Raw genomic sequence first — 16,327 nt, forward strand, 5'->3', positions numbered from 1 at the left:
CACTGATATATATTGTTATCTGACACCTTTGGGCACGAGCAGACTTGCTTAGTAATGGCATATTAGTTTTCTTCTCAGTAATACTTACTTGGGTCCCATACTCAGTTAAAACATCATGGAGGGTTGCAAGCCTCAGGGGAAACTAAACCATTTTGCAACACAAGTGTTGTTTGTTGAGTCTGAAAAAAAATGTATTCTTGATAGATCATTACTAAAATAGTTTTAACAGCATGTGGGTGTTGAGGTGTCCAGTACGTTAAAACATATGCCAGGGTTACAAAGCTTGGCAGAGGAATGGTAGAGCTAAGCTGACCTTTGCATATGTTAAAAATACATACCCAGAGGGTTGACAGAAAGGTATTGTAATGCATATGTGCAAAAGGGCTGCATTATGGTTGCCTAAGCAACTTGAATTCTGGCACTTTCTGGATTTCAGTGATTCTGCTTTTCCGTGTGCTGTGCTGAAGTGGCTTCAGGATCAGTGCATTCAGCATCAAAGTGACAGGCAAGGGGAGAGGAGGAGTGCTGCTCTCTGAGGGATGTTGTGATTGTAACCTGGCACAGGGAAGTCTTTAAGTCAGCATTATTAAAAATGGTCACATTTAGTGAAACGAGAAGAGGAGGAGTGAACTACGTAAGACAAATGGGATCTCCTCTGGTGGGAAGGAGAGGTTTTGCTGATCTGACCACCTTCTCTCCTGCTGCACCTGACAGTTCTTTGTGAGTCTCCATTTTAATTCCTTTTTCCAACTGTCATGTATGCTTGTTCAGTAATAGCAAGCTGCATAGTAGTTTTTTTGATTAATTTCATTGAGACTTGGCATGAAAATTATGAATTACACCATTAGAGTCTTCTGTATTTCATTTCAGATCTCTTTCCCAGTGTGGTTTGTATAGAGCTTAACATAGCTGTATATTTGTTGAAAAAACTCAGAAATTTTTTAATGTCTGTTTAGGATGCAAATTGATGTCGTAAATAAGAATCAGGGGTAATAAAGAGTAATGACTGTATTCTCATATCTGAGCATTCAGGCTGTTTGCCAGAATCTGCCAGAGTCTACTGTTGCAGAAATTGTTAATTGTGCTAGTCCTTTTGAATATAGATGTTTTCCTGAACTCACCAACAATATAATAAGCCAGTAAATCTAAGTTTGACCTGCTTGTTATTATTGTGAGCCCTGGGTATGTCAAAGGCTTTTCACCAAGTCAGGGTTATTAATCAAACCTGACTCCTTTTTATTGATTAGACCTCAAATGGTTGGGTTATATGCCACCCTGTTTATATATTGCTATTTAATTTGCAGCCACCCTTCGTGCACTCTATCTAAGTGACAACGATTTTGAAATGCTGCCGCCAGATATTGGGAAGCTCACAAAGTTGCAGATAGTAAGTAATTTATCTAAATTCTTGGAAAATCAATTCACTTTTGCAACACTTGTAGGAATGGAATCCAGTCAATTTGAGGAGTAGTAGGGTAGGTTTGCAGGAATAGACCACTACACCTGGAACTGTTTCTTGTTTACCAGAAGACACTTGTAAATAAATTGGAAGAATTGAGCATTCAGGAGAAAGCTGGGGGCAGAGGGAGTAGAGCTCTCTTTTGGGCTGCTTTATGGTAACTGAAAAACATTCTGACTGAATTTATATTTGCTCTTAGCTGAGTCTTAGAGACAATGACCTGGTATCACTGCCTAAAGAAATTGGTGAGCTCACCCAGCTTAAGGAACTGCATATCCAGGGAAATCGTCTCACTGTGCTGCCCCCAGAACTGGGTAAGATTATGGATGATCATTTATTTATTTGACTAATAATGATGATGATGCACTGTATTTCCGCTGAAATCATTATGCTTAAGTCATCCTATATGCTAATATTTACTTTCCCCTGAGAAAAACTCACTTTTACACTCCTCCACTGCACTCCTGGATATGCAGGAGCCAGAAGATGACATATGTTTTGTTTTATTATTTTATTACATGTTGCATTTTTCTTGTGTATCAGTACACCTGGTTGCCAGTTTGTATGTAGCACCATACTTTATATAATGTATCATAAATACTGGGTCAGCAAACCCATTCTTATCTTTCACTGGGTTTTGATAACACTATTTAGATTAGCCAAAATTATATTAAGCAAAAATGACAATAGCATGAGTGGCTTCTTAGTGACTGTGCCTATACAAAGGAGAAGGTTGATCAACTAGAGTGAAATATAGCTAAATAGGAGGATTTTTTTGTTTTTCAATTTGATAGCTTTTCTTAGGTATCTGACAGCTCTTTAACTTAAAGCAATGGAGCTGGTTGATGTAATTTGAATTTGTGATACTGTACGTTTGAATACTATGAAATAGGAGTTCTTTGAAACTTAAGTATTGATTCTGCTGAATTTGCATTGCAGTACTCTGTTTTATGTGAGGGGCGTGATTCCTGTTTGCCCCAAGCCAGAAACTGGTTTCTAATCTTAAAATTTTAAAAAATATTTTCATTGGTAATAATGTAATTTTGTCAATTACCTCTGTTTTGAAAGCTTTTAGGGAAGCTTCTCTGTTTCTGCTGGTACCTTCCACGGAATACTTCCCAAAACTCAGAAGGATAGGGACAGAAATTAGCATGATAAAATAAAATTACTTGTTTTCATAAGAACTTGCTTTGACCCATTGACCTTTTACATTAATGTTCATTAATGTACTTTAATGTGACAGTATGCAAGGAATACTTTTTGTTTATAGAGCAATGTGCTTTTTTTCTGTGAATTGGGGAAGGTATTTGACTCTTATTTGTTTGTCCAGTATGGGGTTTTTTGACTTTTCCCCATACCATTAGTGGGCTAGTGGATGGAAGTTGCTCTCTTTTCTTCCATTTCAGATGTTTATCTCTTGACACAGGTATACCTTCCTTAGGTTTTGGTCAAAGTCGTAGTTATTTATCAGTTCTTGCAACAGCAACATTCAAAAGCATGTAGTGTCTGTAAATGTACTTTTCTGTAGCTTCCTAAATTATAGCTTTTGGGTTTTTTTCAGAATGTGGAAGATGAATAGTGCACTGAGTCTAACCACCTTCTTTGGCTAATTAAATTAATATTCTAAACATGCTGCTGCCTCACAAGCATAGCAAAAAATTCCCATTAAATGATTTTACTATCAAAATCCATCCCAAATGGAAATGTTTGAAATAAAATTCTCAATATTTATTTCTGTATTAACCTGCAAAATTCAGGATGGCTAAGGGAAATTTTTTCCTCTAAGCATTTATTTGCATTTTAGAACAATATCACAGTCTGATAAAAAAAGGACTTGTCATTCTGCCCCAGCTGATAAAGGTGAGGTTCACTGACACAGCTAAGTCCTTGTTACCTCTGTTCTATATTACTCAAAAGGTTTTTGTAAATTCTACTCTTCTTTTCATGTATTAATTGATCAATGTTTCATTATGCAGTCTTACTTAAGATCCTCATTTGTGATCAGTTGCCATAATTTCTGTTGTGATCTATGCCATGGATAATTCTAGAATCATCTCAAATTTTTAAAATAGATTTTGGCGTATATTTACAGAGAACGTTACACTGAAGTCTACATTTGTAATTTGTGCAACTTGCAGGCATATTTACTGTGGAAAACAATGTTCTGCTTGTTTATTAAACATCTGGGCACACGTTAGGGACTGGGACGCCAGACTAGGGTTTGGAAGGGTTGTTTGAGATCTGGGAACAGGCCATAGGCAAGAGTGAATCTCTGCACTCCTGGATTCCCTTCTGTAAGCCAGGAGAGTTTAGAGAAGCACCCCTTTGGAGACAATTTTAGTCTGCCAGTGAAAGGTGACATGAGAGGGTTACAACCTACTGCATGGACTGGTAATGCCATACTCACCATCTGAGGGAGAATGAACTTTGTCTGCTGTCCGAGTTCTCCCTCCTAAATTTTTAAAATTGAATTATAATGTACTCAGAACTATCCAAATACTTCTTGGTGTGCATTTTGGATAAATAGCTTTTCAATGAGCTGGTCCTATTTGCATTAATTGGAGCTGCTCCTGTTCCTTTCAAAGTAAACAATCTTTTCTCTCTCATTATCACTTTCATAATTAAAGGTGCTGAAGGCTTTTGACTGGCTTAGTTCAGGCTCTGGTGGACAGCAGTGAGTCACTGGATTTTCATTTACCACGGAGATGGGCACAATTGAATGATGAGAAGGATGTATGTGTTACATTAAACTGTTCTTTAAAGGTGATGTAAATAAGTGCAGAAGAAGGAATGAAGAATAGGGTATGAAAAAGGCCACAGACAGGCCTTGGGGTCACAACTTTGGAGTGGAGATACCAATAAATAATCTCCTACAGTCTGCCTGTAACGTCACCTGATGTGATTGAGGTGGCACCAGTACAGGACTGGGGGAGTTTGCTATTATCTTCCGTTGTGTTTAGCAGAGAATTCCTACTGCTAATTTAAGAAAAATATTCCTGCCCAGGAGGAGATGAAAGGACTGAAAGACTGCATTGGTCCCTGGGTGAGGTGCCTTTCTGTAAATACAGTACATGTGAGTGATGAGTACAGGAAATGGCCGGGAGTAGGTGGGTGGAATTCGCAGCTTGTTTTTATCATTTGTCTCTCAAAACCCCATTCATGAGAAATGGTGGTGGGCAGTCATATATAAACTTTAAAGAGGTGCTGGCATTTTTTTCCCCAGCATTTAAAAGGTTATGTGCTGCATTGCAAGACAAATAAATCATGATTCACTGCAACAGCAGAGTTGCAGTCAGTTATATAAATTGCCAAGGAGGCACTAAATCTGTCGCTTTGTGTGTTCTGACCATTTAACAATAGGAATGGTTTGGAAAGAAAGTAAACTAGAAACAAGAACCATATAAAATGGTAGGTGCAATTAGTCACATCAGTGATGGTGTTTTAAGTTCAATGTTTGTTCATCTGGGTGGACCCATATGTGCCACATAAAAGGTTTTCTCAGGAGAATCAGGAGTGTAAGAGGAGTATATTGTGCAGAGTACTCACCAAGATGTACCTAAATAACCACCCAGAGAATGTAACTAGCTTATCTGTATATTTGCATTTCTGATGTGAAAACAAATTTTGTGATTTTTAAAGCCCACATTCTGATGTTGCCTGGATGGCCTACCCTGCTGTTTACACACACATGCACACTTGTGGTTTGGTCCTATTTATGCATATGGAAGAACAGTGATTTCTAAGAATACATTCCCAGTTACCATCCTCCTTTTGCAAAACTGAATTTGGCATCAACGGCTCATAAGTTGCTGTTCAATACTGTTCTAGTTTAGCAAATACTTTCCTCAGGTAACGAGAGACACTATCAAAATTATAATGTTAGTCCATACTGGAAAAGTAGAAAATTCAAGCCTTGTTAAAAAAAAATCTTAAAGGCCTAAGTAGTCATATTCCTTTTTAGGGCACATGAAACATTTTGTAAATTTAATTTGTGTATCAGAATAACCAAGTAATTATTTCTAAATTTTTGGTTTTGAACAGCTAAGTTATCTTCTGTGAATAAAGGATTGGCTTTAAATACAAAGTTCAAGGAATTGTGCTAAAAGCCTCAATATTTCCATCACAGGAAGACCTTTTAAAATTTAGGCTTTTGAAATTAGTCTAGAATTTTATATTACGCAAAGTAGTAGCTGCAGTTGTTTGTTCAAGTAAATATTAATTGAAATAGCCATTTACTCAGGTAATTATAACAGGCCTATGCAAACATAAGAATCACTTACTTTACAAAAGATATTTCTTTTCCAAATGTTGGAAACTTTCCACTAGTTGATGTAAATGCCAAACTTTTCTTATTTAGTATAAACTGTTACTGCACCCTGCCTGTGTCCCAGCACAGCACTGGTCACACCTGCAATACAGGTCATTTATTGGTGCTTGTTGGAAGCCAGAGCACTGGGGCTCTTTGGACAGCAGATCTGAGTGCTGGAACAACTAATTGACACCTTACCATTTCAAGAAAAGATATGTTTCTGATTTTGAAACTAAGGTAAAGGTGGATAAGCAAAATAACATGTTTTCTGGGACTGCTTATGTAGCAGTTATCAGTCAAGAAACAATAAAAAACATGTAAGTAACAAGATAGGTTATGGAGAGATTATTTATGTAGAAAAGCTTCTCTGAAAATCTGTGCATATTCTAATTGTGTTACTCATTTAAGATTTAAGTAAAAAAAAAAGCCCAAAACTACACCCTACACCCTACCACTTGTTATGTAGTTAGAAACCAGGCTGAATGCAAAGTACTTGATGGACACTGCTGTAATTCTTGCCAAACTTTCCAAGATTCACATTTGATCTTGCATCAGTTTTTAAAATATGTAAGTTCCACAGTCACTTCTCAGATAAGTATAGTGTGTTGGGAGGTTCTCCTCGTGTTGACTGTACTCTGATTCTAAGTACCATCAACATAATAATGATGTTTCTGTCAGTAGATACTTGATCTGTTGTGTCAGAGCTGTAGTAGGTAAGAGTACTGTAATTAGAGCCAGTCTGAGCAAATGTTACATTTGTTGTAATATTTGGTTCATTTTATGTGTCTCATAGTACGTGAAGGTGGTTTTGCTCTTCTGAGTACTTGGCAACCTGTGTTTGAATGGGAGTTTCAAAGGTGCAAGGCAAAAGCAATACAGTGAGTCTTTCTTCAAGTCATTTTTTTAAATTAACTAGATTTTGGTCTGATAGGGACCCTTCAAAGAGAGAATGCTCTGTTGAATTTCCAGGTAATTGAGAATCTCAGGGGAGTTTCTGATGCTGGAAAAAATGTGCAATATATTTCAAAATAAATTGGGATGCTGATCCTCTAAGACTGTAATACTTCCTGTGCCATTAAAGTGTCTTGGATGTTAAACTACTTTGACATCACGTTAATTTCCTTTGTTCCAAAAGCCATCTGCTGCTTACTGTGTTTCTTGGGTTTCTTCACTGGGAACACTTAGTGGTTACTGTAGGTCTGCCCCTTGGGATCCCAGTCAGCACTGGACATTTGTTACACAGAGCAGTGAAGGAAATGGTATTTCCAGCACAACATGTCACCTTTCAAAGAAAGAAACCAGTGAATCTTAGCAGTACTTGTAGGTCTTCTAGTAAATGGTCTTGCTCTTGCCTGAGGAATGTGGGAGAAATTAATTTAATCAAGTTGTAAGTAAGAAATAAATAGTTTTAGAATGTATTTTTAAAAATACATTTTGAAAATACATTTTAAAGTAATTTCTTGGATTTTTGTTAAAGTGCTTGTCCTTCTGCCTTTCCTCTTAGCTACCAAGACAATGGCACCAGCTGGGCTGGTTGCCCTGGTACCTGAGAGCTGTGTGTGGTGGAGTTCAGTTGTTGAAACAGCCTGATTTGTTATGTGCCAGTACAAGCCATTAGCAGTGTGTTGTTAGGTGAGGAGTACCTTGTGTGCTGCATTGAATAAGTTCCTGTTTTATGGCTCTCATATATCAGTTATTATTATTTACTCTTTCTGCTAGTTCTCCTGGTAAGGTGTGCTGTGTTGTGTATTATTAGGGTGGAAGTTTCCAAGGCTTTCTCCTTCTTCCCAGAGAGTTAACCTCTCCTCCTGCCACCTGAATGTGGAAGTGTGAGTTTGCCCAGCCAGGTTAGAGCTATAATCTGTCCGTATTTAATACCTGAAGTGTGGTTTAAGGTAGTAGTTCAGCATTTCTTCCATCCTCTTCTCTTTCCCAGGCTTCATCTTCAGTCCTGGCACATTCTGAAGTGTCAGACTTTCCATTACACTTTGGTATAAAGATTCTCGCTGACCTTTGCTTTGATGCTGTGTCCTGGTTTAGGACAAATTAGGGGAAATCTCCAAAAGGGAGCCTCCCAAAACAAAACAAACCTCCAACCACCCCTCCCCCAATACCGGGTTCGGGAAGGAATTTCTCGGAGGAGCAAAGTGGAAAACAAACCTATTTATTTACAAGTAACAAAAGAACACTCCCCAACACAAGAAAAGAAAAGAAAACAAAAAACAGACTGTGTTGAAAGGGCGCCACTCTTCTTTGCAAGCTTCGGGTGTTCTGGAGCTCTCAGGTCAGGTCCGGAGCCGGTCCAGTATCTTCAGGGGAGGGTAAGAAAGAGGGAACAAGAGAAAAGAAAAAAGTGCAAAAAGCAAGCAAAGCGGCTAGCCAAGCCAAGCAGCAAAAGCAAAAAGCCAAAGAGGCCTGGTCAAACCCTCCCTCCTCTCTTCCCCACCCCGCCGCGGCAAGACGGCTGCGGGGGGGGGGGGGGGGGGGGGGGGAAGAGAGAAAAGGCACAGCTGCCAGACACAACACACGATATTGGGATAAAGGCTGTTAACCCACGACACGCTGGAATTTTGTATAAACATCTCAGGACTACATTCACTTTGTTTTAAACTCTCTCCTATGAAACATGCTGGAGGGTAAAATTCTCTTCCCATACAGTTATAATAGCTGTAACTGAGGCAATACCAGTTTGCCCTGTAACACTTCACATTTACATCAAGGGTAAAGAATTCAAGATTTAGTTGGTCTGTTTTTACTTGATTTATTTCAGCTGTTCCTCTTACTGAGAGACTGAGGGTTGAAGCAAATGGAGTAGCTACTATGGGATCACAGTATAATCAGACTATTTAACCTATCAAAGAGTGAGAGAACACTTGGCTGCTGATCCTCACTCACTCCATGAGGAGAGAGCACAGGTTGTCTTTCTCCCTTGTAAATGGGCAGAGGGAGCAGCAGTGTTTTAGAAATAAATCAGCTTAGTTCAGCTTGGAAGTAAAGAATGTATTTTGACAGTGATGAACCATTAGAACAAGACACAACTGGCAGAGTCTCCATCTCCTGATGTTTTTCTGTTTGAAATGTGTTTGTAAGCTCTTCAGTTACTGAACTGACACAGATTTACTGCTGCACATATTCAGGTCAATGCTGAAGTTGGGGTCTCATCTCCGAACTCAAAATTGAAAATCTTCATGTACATCTAAGAAGTTGTAAGAATAACTTGTGATGTTGTAAAACCTGTTTTAACTCCCTGAAAGTAATTGTAAAACTGAGGATGGACTTTGGCCTCAGTGTTTGGCTTTCAGATTGCTCCCTCAGCCTTCTCTTACCTTGGGGCTTCCTATCTAACCCTCACAGGGGAGATTGCAGGCATTCCCGTCTGTGTGGTTAGGACAGGAGCCAGGGGAACACTTCCAGCCTGCCTCTGTGGGATGGATGCTCTGGGGTATCTTATTTATTTGCATGTACTGAATCTGATTTCTTGTTATCTGAGACTTTAACCTTTTCCCATATTATGTAGAGCCACCGCAAATGCTATTTTGGGGTTCTCTGAAGAGCTGATGACTTGTAGTGTTAAACCTTCTTCACTATAAGGTTGTAGGGGTGAGAGGGCAGAAGTCTTGCTGGGATTGATCTTTTGGAGGCATTTCAGTCTAGTTTTAGATTTACTAAACTTAGTTGTTCTCTCTTAGTGCACAGGAGCTCATCAATAAGCAAATACATATGCTGTGGAGATGTAGATTTCTTTATCATACTGAATATTGACGTGAATATTTCTGCCAGTTCCAAAGAATTGAGTCACGCTGCACTTAGGCACAAGAAGACTTTGCTCTTTGTTGTCTCACTGCTCCTTTATAAATACTGTTCAAATCTACTGGCTTCTGTTATTAATCCTTCAAAAGTGCTGTCTTCAAAGCAGAAATTATCTTACCTGTTTATAAGAATGGTATGAGTTGCTGGTGCACAGCCTTACATGTGCTTAAGATTGGGGTAAAAATCATTGTCTTTTGATGATACTTTGTGGCATAGAAATGACTATATCTTTTCAAATTTTTTTACGTAGGTATTAAAACATCATTCACAATTAATTGCTTTGGTATCCTTTTCATGACATAATAGTCATTCTATTTCTTCTACCCCCACACTTTAAACAATCTCTCTCTCTGTTGAGACAAAGCAAATGCCACAAAAGTAATAAAAATTATAAGCCCTGTAGTGTAAAGCAAATCTAAAACAAGCCAGGATGGACATATTTTTACATACAGCCTAAGTTTAAATTTAGTGCAGTGGATTGATCCCTTACTTAGCATTTAATAAAACAGGATTCAAAGGTATTTATATCTAAATAAATTACTAAAACTAATTTTGTTCCTCCTGTTATATGTACGACAGTGTAAGACCTTTGCATTGTAAAGGGAAAGAACGTTTGAATTGCAGTCTTAAGAGGAATTGCTAAAAGGGATGTGTCACTGCTTGAGGACTCTCCTTGAGGTCAGTGAAGAGTCTAGGCTGGGAGGGGAGTTAGAGTATCAACAGGGTACAGATATGAAACTCAACAGTATACAAGCTAAAAATTATATCCATTTATTTTAATGAAGCTCCACTGGGGATGAATTTAAACCATTCCAAAGAAGTGTTGATCTGGCATTTTACAGCTAGGGTCATGTTTCTTATGCTGAATGCCAGTGTTCAGTTCTCAAATGTCAGAGTTGTTTAATTACTTAATTTCACCTTTTAATTTTTGGAAGTATTTAAAGTGTTACCAGGGGGCATTCAAGTGAAAAGGACAAGCCATGTGTGTGTTCATTCTGTTTCTTTTTGTGTGTATTGAAGTAATACCTATCTACACTAGTCATACCTTACTGTACCTCCAATATACAGGCATTGGGTAAATATTGCATGCTTTGTAATCATCCATCACGAGAGGATGGGGGGCCTGTACCTGTATATGTCAGGGGTGCTTGCAGGCTAGGTCTAATGGACAGCAGTAGCCTGGGAGGTCTGAAGGCACCCTGGGCCAAAGTGATGGTTAGTATTATTACTGGCTCTAACACTCTCTGCAAACACCACTGTGGGAGGCAGCATTTGATTTTCTATTCTAAGCTCTTTTCTGACTGTTGGAGGCATTTGAGCAAAACATAAATGTTCTCACAAACCACTTTTTATTTCCACAAAAATAAGAAACATTAATGATAATGTTTTAGCTCAAGTGCAGGATAGATCCATTAAGACAGGAAAGTGTAGGTGCCTTCTTATCCTTTAAATATCTCTCAGGATGAGGTGTGCCCACTGTCATATGAGGTGACCCTTCTGCCCACCCATTACTGTAGATGCTCTGAGTTTAGGAAGTAAAGAATGGTACTTTTTGTTAATGGATGACCTAAGTTAAAACGTGTCAAAAATAAAAATATGCACACTTTGATTTTGCACTCGAATTCTCAAGGGTTTTGGTGTAGATTATTTACTACAGCTCCCAGGTGGTAGCTAACAAGAGATTTGGGCAATAGATAGTTTTATGTCTGCACAGCTGAGTAGTTGGGCATTAGGAGGAATTTAGTTTTGAGATGGAGTAAACAAAGAAGTTAAATCACAAGGATCCAATCAAAATTAAAGGTTCAAGATCATCTTTAGATACAATGAGTACTAGGACAAAAATAAAAATGCCAAGATCAGGCATTTCTAAGATGACACAGATGGCTTCTCTTAAAAGGCTTTTGGTCATTCTGTGCAGGTCATCCACAGCAGTCAGCTGTTAGATCTCTGCCCTTCCCTTTTCCAGATTCTGTTCTCTTTTCAGTGTCCACTTACTGGTAGCAGCAGTGTCTACTTAGCAGTCTTCCTACTTGGAAATCTATATTTACTCAAGATAGAGTAAAGAAGGTACCTGTTGGTACTTACTCTTTAAGCATGTTAAACCTGGGTTCTGGGATGTATAGTTTTGATGATTTATTAGAATAATTTTATAAGCACTCAGAAATAATTTAAATATAACATTTCTGTGCCCTAGGAAAGGGACTGTGCTGACTAGCCTTGAAGGTGGCCTGTTCCTCCTTGCTTACCAGAGGCATATGATTGTGATGCCTTTCAGTGGAGCTGATCTCTTTCAGTATGACAAAATAGCAAGAACATTAAACCCATAATGAAGAAATACAATTTTAGTGAAACGATTATGCCAAATTACAGAAATGATAAATATTTTTAATAGGTAGATGTGGATGTAGAACAAAACAGCAATGACCAATGCAGTCTCCTATCCCAATATATTTTGTGATTGAATCTTCAGTGCTGGGGTGTTACTAGAGGTAATTCTGTATTTTGCCTTCTAAAAGTATCTGAGGGATTTGATGTGATCTGTGTAGCAGAACAGCATATAAATTTCTGAGAGCCCTGGGTACAGTGTTCTGCTGATGTTGCTGTTAGACAACATGCATGAAGGCACATCTGCCATGGCTTTTTTCCTGGCTCTAGTAGGGGGTGAATAGGCTGCAGGGGTGGAATAACAGCATTTGCTAACATGGTGTTGCCATAAAAAAATCTCCTAGGTGAGGAGGCTTTTGAAGTTGGGGGACAAGGACACGTGTGAGGTGAGCAGTTGCTGGGCACTCCTGTGGGGAGCCTGGTGCCAGAGCCATGGCTTCAGGCAAGTGTGATGGTCTCTTCCACACTGCTGGATTTGTCTTGTGCACTGCAGCAGGAGGGTCCCTGCAGTGCTCCTGAGTGTTTGGCTGCCCCAGCACATACTGTTCCTGAGATGTTACTGAGACTTTGGCCTTGTGCTTGGGACTCCTGGCTATCCTGCAGCCAGTGTAGAGTTAGGTATGTATGCCCTTGATTCATGGATTTATTAGCTGTAAGCACAGAAAGGACCCTAGGATATGGCTCCAAGCACTGTATGGTGATGCAGGAGAGACACGTTCCTCTCTTGTCTCATTTTTTAATTGTGTGGCTTCTTTGTGCTCAAATGGCTTGCCTTGCATCAGGAGGGTTAGACTCCATTTCCTACTTAGTTCTGCTGAGGTGGGGCACTCTCCCTGTAACTTCTTATCCTGCTTATTTTTCTGCCTCTTTCCATCCTTCATTTCCAGATGGAAATTTTGGTGTCCAACAGTCAGGTTTTTAGAGCCCTGGTTGCCCTGTCCTTCCTGTCGTCTGTAGGGCAGCCCTCCTTCGCTCACCTGCGGAGAACCTGGTGCTTGCTATGAGGACAGACAAGTTGTTCCCTTTCTCACTACCACACTTGATTAAATTCTTCACTTCAAGTCCCTAGGCTCTCACTGCAGCTCTAGGTGGCCGGTGGGATGGGCTGCCAGGCCAGCTGCTGCTGGCAAGGCTCCCAGAAGGACGTCCTGGGCAGGAAGGGCTGGATTTTGGTGCGGATGCTCAATTTTTGTGCGCCCCAGTTTCCTCTGTAATTAGATTAATTAGGGCCTCTGCTTCCCTCTGAAGGTGAAAAGAAATATTGGTACCTCCCTCCAGTGTGTTTTAGGAAAAAAGAGGAGACAGAGGAAAATAAAGCTATTACATTGGCATGGGGGCTTACAGGTTATTCTGCTTGAGCAATCTTGGTTTTGCTGTAAGATTCCTTTGGCTGTAGTAGAGTAGTAATTATTACAATTAATTATGTTTAGATGGGCCATGTGGTATTTGAAATGGAAGTGGGCACACTGTACTGTAGGAATGGAAACATGCAGCAGCCTTCTCTTGATGGTAAATTTCTGACATAGCTTGGGACAAGAGGATTTAGCTGAGACCCCAGATTGAGATTTTTGCGCACATGTGACTTATTCCTTTAAGCAGCATTGAACTTGACCTGTGATGGGGCCAATCTTGCCTCCCCAAATTTAACTGGTTTTTTTATAGTATACACAGATTGATCATTTTAATTTGATGCCCCACCTCCAGAGTGCTTGCAGTGTTGATGGTTTTGGAGAGCAGCATACAGGATTTTTTGGAGGTAATAAAATGGGAAATCCAATTTGCAATTGCAAAGCAAGCCCCTGAGTGAAGCATAACATTCCCAGCAGCCCTGGTCAGAGGGCTGGGGCTAATTGCTGCTCTGGCCGGCTTCCCCAGCAACCTCCGCGTGAGATCTGGATGCTGAGAGCACCAGCCTGCGCCTTCAGCCAGCACAGATTTAGACACACTGCTTTCTAGCTTATTAGGTCCTCTTTGTCACAGCACTTAATCCTTTTTCCTGATCCCTGTTAGAGCAGGGCTGCTGAGTCCCCTAATAAAGCAGAGAGGCGCACTGAAGCGTGCGGCGGGCGCTGCCGCCAGTGCCTGACTGACGGCTGTGGGGGATGCTCCTGCCGCAGACAGCTGGCAGATGAGCTTGTTAAGGTAACAGTGACTCCTGACTCCCTCATAGGCTGGTATGAGATGCTTGGCATCTTTTCACACCGTTTAATGGCCTGTCTTTAATTGTGTTAACCCCTTTTACAGAGCGGAATACACCAAGGATTAGCTGTCACGCAGAATGTGTAGCCAAAGTGAGCAGTGAGCACAGGGCTTGAAGCAGCTCCCCTTGCCTGCACTTGCACACACCCTTTCATTTTGGAAAGCTGTGGTGTGAGATTGATTTCAGATTCCACCAACAGCCTGGCTCAGTCAGTCTTCAAAACTCTGTAAATATTTTTTGTTTTGTTCCCCTTAGTTGAAGATTATTTTTGGTTTAGTTCTTGTTGATTTATGGGGGAGTGGTAGGCCTCTCTTCGTTGTAAAATTCGCCAAAAAAAATTGAAAATACACTACAGATTTCTTAATTTGAAGAACACAAGGAAATATTTCAGTGGCTAGGCTATCCTGGAATTGAGCACTTTGTATCCATACTCATGAGAGGATTGAGTGGAGCACGTGCTATTTTTGGGCTCAAGTGGTAAACTTTTACAAAATGAACAAAAAAGCCCTGAGCAAGCCCATGGCAGATCTCTTACATCTTCTGTCAAGAATCAGTAAAACTGCCATGTTACAAGAATGGCATTGTCTGTGCTGTTGTGAGTGTGTGTCACTCTAACCACAGATCAGAGTGGGATCTTGGTGTAGACAATGTTCTGGGCACTGGGAATGCAAAAAGCCCCTGGAGCAGGGATTGAGGAATGCTGTGCAATGCTAAGCTTCAGCAGAGCAGACTTCTACCAGAGAATCATTCTCCTTTCATTCCTGCAGGTCATAGTGGAGATAGTGAACAGATGCATTATCAAGTCACAGTTAAAAGTAATTTAATAAATAAGTGGGCAGAGTTCAACCCTGCTTTGCAGTGCATAGCAGCACTGAAACAAGTAGAGTGGAACTGCATCCATCATGATAGGAACTACTGTGTCCTTCTATTTCTCCTTGCTGAGACTGAAATATTTGCTGTTATTATAGTTGCACTCTCTGAAACGAATAAAAAGTTTTTACATTCACAGTAAGGTATTTCTTTCAAGTTTTTCATGTTTCAAATATTTTTCATCTGATGTTTTGTTTAATCTGTTTCAGGTAATTTGGATTTGACTGGTCAAAAACAAGTCTTCAAAGCAGAGAACAATCCCTGGGTAACTCCTATTGCTGATCAGTTCCAGCTGGGAGTATCTCATGTTTTTGAATACATTCGTTCAGAAACATATAAATAGTAAGTATTACATTATATATTGTAGCTGGGTTATTTATTTCCCTGTAGTGTGTTGGGCAAGGTGTTACAAGCTGCACACATCTTTCATAATACATGCAGTAACTTGGTATTCAGGACAAATATGCAAGCCTGTACATTTATATTAAGGAATTTTGCCAAGAAGAAGGTAACTGTCATGTAGACAAGTTAGGAAAGCACAAAGACTGTTTGATACTGTCCTGCATTTTTAGTTTATTTCTAAGAGCTGTTATGTAACATGAGAGATGTGAAAGAACAAGTGTTACAAGCCTTTTGATAAGTACTAATTTTAAGTATGTTCAGTATGGCTTTATAGATTGAAATAGATATTTGTAAATGCTTTTGAATGCAGAGATATGAGAGATATCCAGACTTTGATCATGGTTTGATCTGGACTAATTTGTGAAAGTCTACAATCTTAGTAATTCAAGTACAGGTACTAGTGTTTTCTTCAACGGTGTAAATGTGTGTGCTGGGCTTCTTCATTTTAATGCAAGATTCCATGTACAAATGCAGACCATTAGTTTAGAAAATAATGTCTTTAATTATTCACTAAATTGTAATATTTGTTTCAGTAAAGATCTCCATGTTATTCTTCAGATGGGAAGTTATTTTTCAATGTCTAGCAACTGACTTGATGCTGTCTCCCTAAGAGCAGTGGGTAGTACAACCTGGATTGGAAAGTTAATTTTTGCATTTTGCCTTTATTTAAAAACTGTATTTTAATAATTCAGAAGCATTTCTGACAATCTTTTATATGGTTGCTGTCTGAACAAAATTACCAGAGAAGGGTATTCACAAGTGACAGTTGTGGGATTCCAATTAAATAACTGAGATGCAAATTTCTGTAGGAACTAAATGACCCAACAATGGCTTTTGTAGGCTATTGCTCTTCATTTACAGAATTTTAAATGAAAAGAATCACAGATGGAAG

At 39.5% G+C, this 16,327-nt stretch overlaps 1 protein-coding gene across 1 annotated transcript in view; it reads left to right on the forward strand.

Annotated features, from left to right (window-relative positions):
* Positions 1–16,327, forward strand: part of RSU1 (Ras suppressor protein 1) — a 102,799-nt gene that overhangs the window by 25,731 nt on the left and 60,741 nt on the right. Inside the window, exons 6-8 of the mRNA XM_058810459.1 lie at positions 1,305–1,387; positions 1,659–1,773; positions 15,243–15,375. Coding sequence (XP_058666442.1) covers positions 1,305–1,387; positions 1,659–1,773; positions 15,243–15,375 — 331 coding nt within the window. The remainder of the gene's footprint in view (positions 1–1,304; positions 1,388–1,658; positions 1,774–15,242; positions 15,376–16,327) is intronic.

This window comes from Ammospiza caudacuta, chromosome 1 (genome assembly GCF_027887145.1).
Source record: "Ammospiza caudacuta isolate bAmmCau1 chromosome 1, bAmmCau1.pri, whole genome shotgun sequence".
Lineage (NCBI taxonomy): Eukaryota > Metazoa > Chordata > Aves > Passeriformes > Passerellidae > Ammospiza > Ammospiza caudacuta.